General features: G+C 38.8%; 1 protein-coding gene across 3 annotated transcripts in view; it reads left to right on the forward strand.

Annotated features, from left to right (window-relative positions):
• Positions 1–2,305, forward strand: part of LOC106870574 (uncharacterized) — a 107,969-nt gene that overhangs the window by 101,328 nt on the left and 4,336 nt on the right. For all 3 annotated transcript variants that reach the window (XM_014916699.2, XM_014916701.2, XM_014916700.2), the window contains 2 exons: positions 744–795; positions 1,024–1,193. In XM_014916699.2, coding sequence (XP_014772185.1) covers positions 744–795; positions 1,024–1,193 — 222 coding nt within the window. The remainder of the gene's footprint in view (positions 1–743; positions 796–1,023; positions 1,194–2,305) is intronic.

Here is a 2,305-nt window from a genome sequence, read left to right on the forward strand (position 1 = left end):
TATATAATTGCTCTACCTTAAAAATTTATCCAGCTGTAGAAACTCTGCCAGATCAGATTGGAGCCTGGTGCAGCCATCCGGTTCACCAGTCCTCAGTCAAATCATCCAACCCATGCTAGCATGGGAAGCGGACGTTAAACAATGATGATGATGATAATGGCATGTAAAGAGCACCATCTGAATGTGGTCGATGCCCCCCGCCCCAACTGGCTCCTATGCCGGTGGCACGTATAAAGCACCATCTGAATGTGGCCGATGCCAGTGCCGCCTGACGAGCTCCCATGTAAAAAGTACCATGTAAAAAGCACCCACTACAGTCTCGGAGTGATTGGCGTTAGGAAGGGCATCCGGCTGTAGAAACATTGCCAGATCAGATTGGAGCCTGGTGCCACCTCTTGGCTTGCCAGTCCCCAGTCAAACCGTCCAACCCATGCCAGCATGGAATATGGACTTTAAACGATGATGATGATATATAAAGTTAATAGTGTGTATTTTGAGACAGACTTGTTTGCAATTTCTAGCTAGCCAAGAAACTACATAGAAGCTTCCTCATTGGTTTATATAATGATGTTGGGTAATCTAGAGAGTTATTAACTCACTCAACTGACTTCATTTATAATGGTTATTAGAGTAGCTAATAGTTATCTTTAGATACTTAGAAGTAAGGAGAACTGTAGTACTAGCTATTCTAATAGCGACCTAATAGCTTCTGTTTTCTATTATTACGTTATTGTCTTTTATAGGTGGAGAATGATGCTGATGAATTTTCTCTATATGTAGTCACGGAAGCTGAAGGTGAGTGCAGCTGGTTGATATCAAACCATCTTGTTTAAATTAATGTTTATACAATGAAACTTGTTAATATAATGACTGTTATTTCCAGTTCAATGTTAATTTAAAGAACAATTTAATTACCTTTACTCTCCAAAACTAAAACGTGTAATTTTGTGCTAATAGACTGTTTCTTGTAATTTTATCCTTTTTATTTTTTATGAAATAAAATCCCTTTTTTTCTTTCCATAGGGGAAAGGGAAATCGGAATTGATGAGATCCCTCTGGAAGTACGTCTGAGACTGGGTGCTGATGAAACAAATGCCAAAATCTTTATACGGGAGAAAGATTATGTGAGCTCAGTTGTCGTTCCTGAAGAAGTGGAACCAATCGAAGAGAAGACCTGTTATTTACCAACTGAAGTAAGTGTTCAATGTCTTTGTGTGTGCATAATCCATAAGTGATTGATTTCACATCCTTCACTGCTACTATAGCGAGTGGTGCAGCATTCTTACATGGCACCCATTTCTTCTTACATAGATTCTGAGTTAAGCAGCAGCTTCTCCTTTTCTCGTTGGTCTCCATTCAATCTGGCTATGTTCAAACATGTCTGCCATCACTGTGCAGCATCTTGGGCTAGGGTCTTCTGCTCTAGCCTCAGGCTGACCAATACTCTGTGAGTTTGGTTGGCAGAAACTGAAAAGCCTGAGGTCTGTCTGTTTCTGTCTCCTTGTCATGACAGCAAACAAACATCACCATCACACGAGTTGCTTATTATAACCTCCTGTGAAGACTGTAGAAAAACTGATTCACCGAATCCTATCTAATTCATGCAATTATCTAAAGGTAGACAGTAAAGCAATGATGATGGCAGTGATTGTGGTAAAGATGGCTGCAGTGTTGTTAGAAAATACTTGAGCATGGAATGCTTATAAAGACTTCCTATCTAGGAGAGAGTAGTAATAACACTGGAAGAAGCTGTAACTGGGGAGAAAGATGTCTTTAGTTCAATTACAGATTATATCTCTTCTGTTGCTGATATGATAATAATTTAGACATCTTGTAATTGTGCTTCAAATTTGAATGGCTTAGCAATATGAAGGACATCCAGATCTCAGAGCAGTTGAGCCAATAAACCTCGCTCCATGCAAGCATGAAAAGAAATAGAGGCAAACCACAAGACTTGGAGTTGTGGTATCCCTGTAAATTTTACACCTTTTAAATCATCATCATCATCATCATCATCATTTAACATCCATTTTCCCTGCTGGCATGGGTTGGACAGGAGCTGCACCCAATTCCATAGTTTGTTTTGGCATAGTTTCTACAGCTGGATACCTTTCCTAAACCTTTTTTAAATTCTATTCAGACAACTATCAATTTATTTAGTTTTTAAAAAGTTACAATATTTGGGAAATTCTCTTGTATTTATTTTATTATTTTTTTTTTCCCCGCTTCCCATTCAGAGATTGTGTAGAAACACTGTGTTAGAGATTTCTCCATTCTGAAAAGCTGTGCTGCATAAATACTGTCA

Source organism: Octopus bimaculoides, chromosome 7 (assembly GCF_001194135.2).
Source record: "Octopus bimaculoides isolate UCB-OBI-ISO-001 chromosome 7, ASM119413v2, whole genome shotgun sequence".
NCBI classification, from domain to species: domain Eukaryota; kingdom Metazoa; phylum Mollusca; class Cephalopoda; order Octopoda; family Octopodidae; genus Octopus; species Octopus bimaculoides.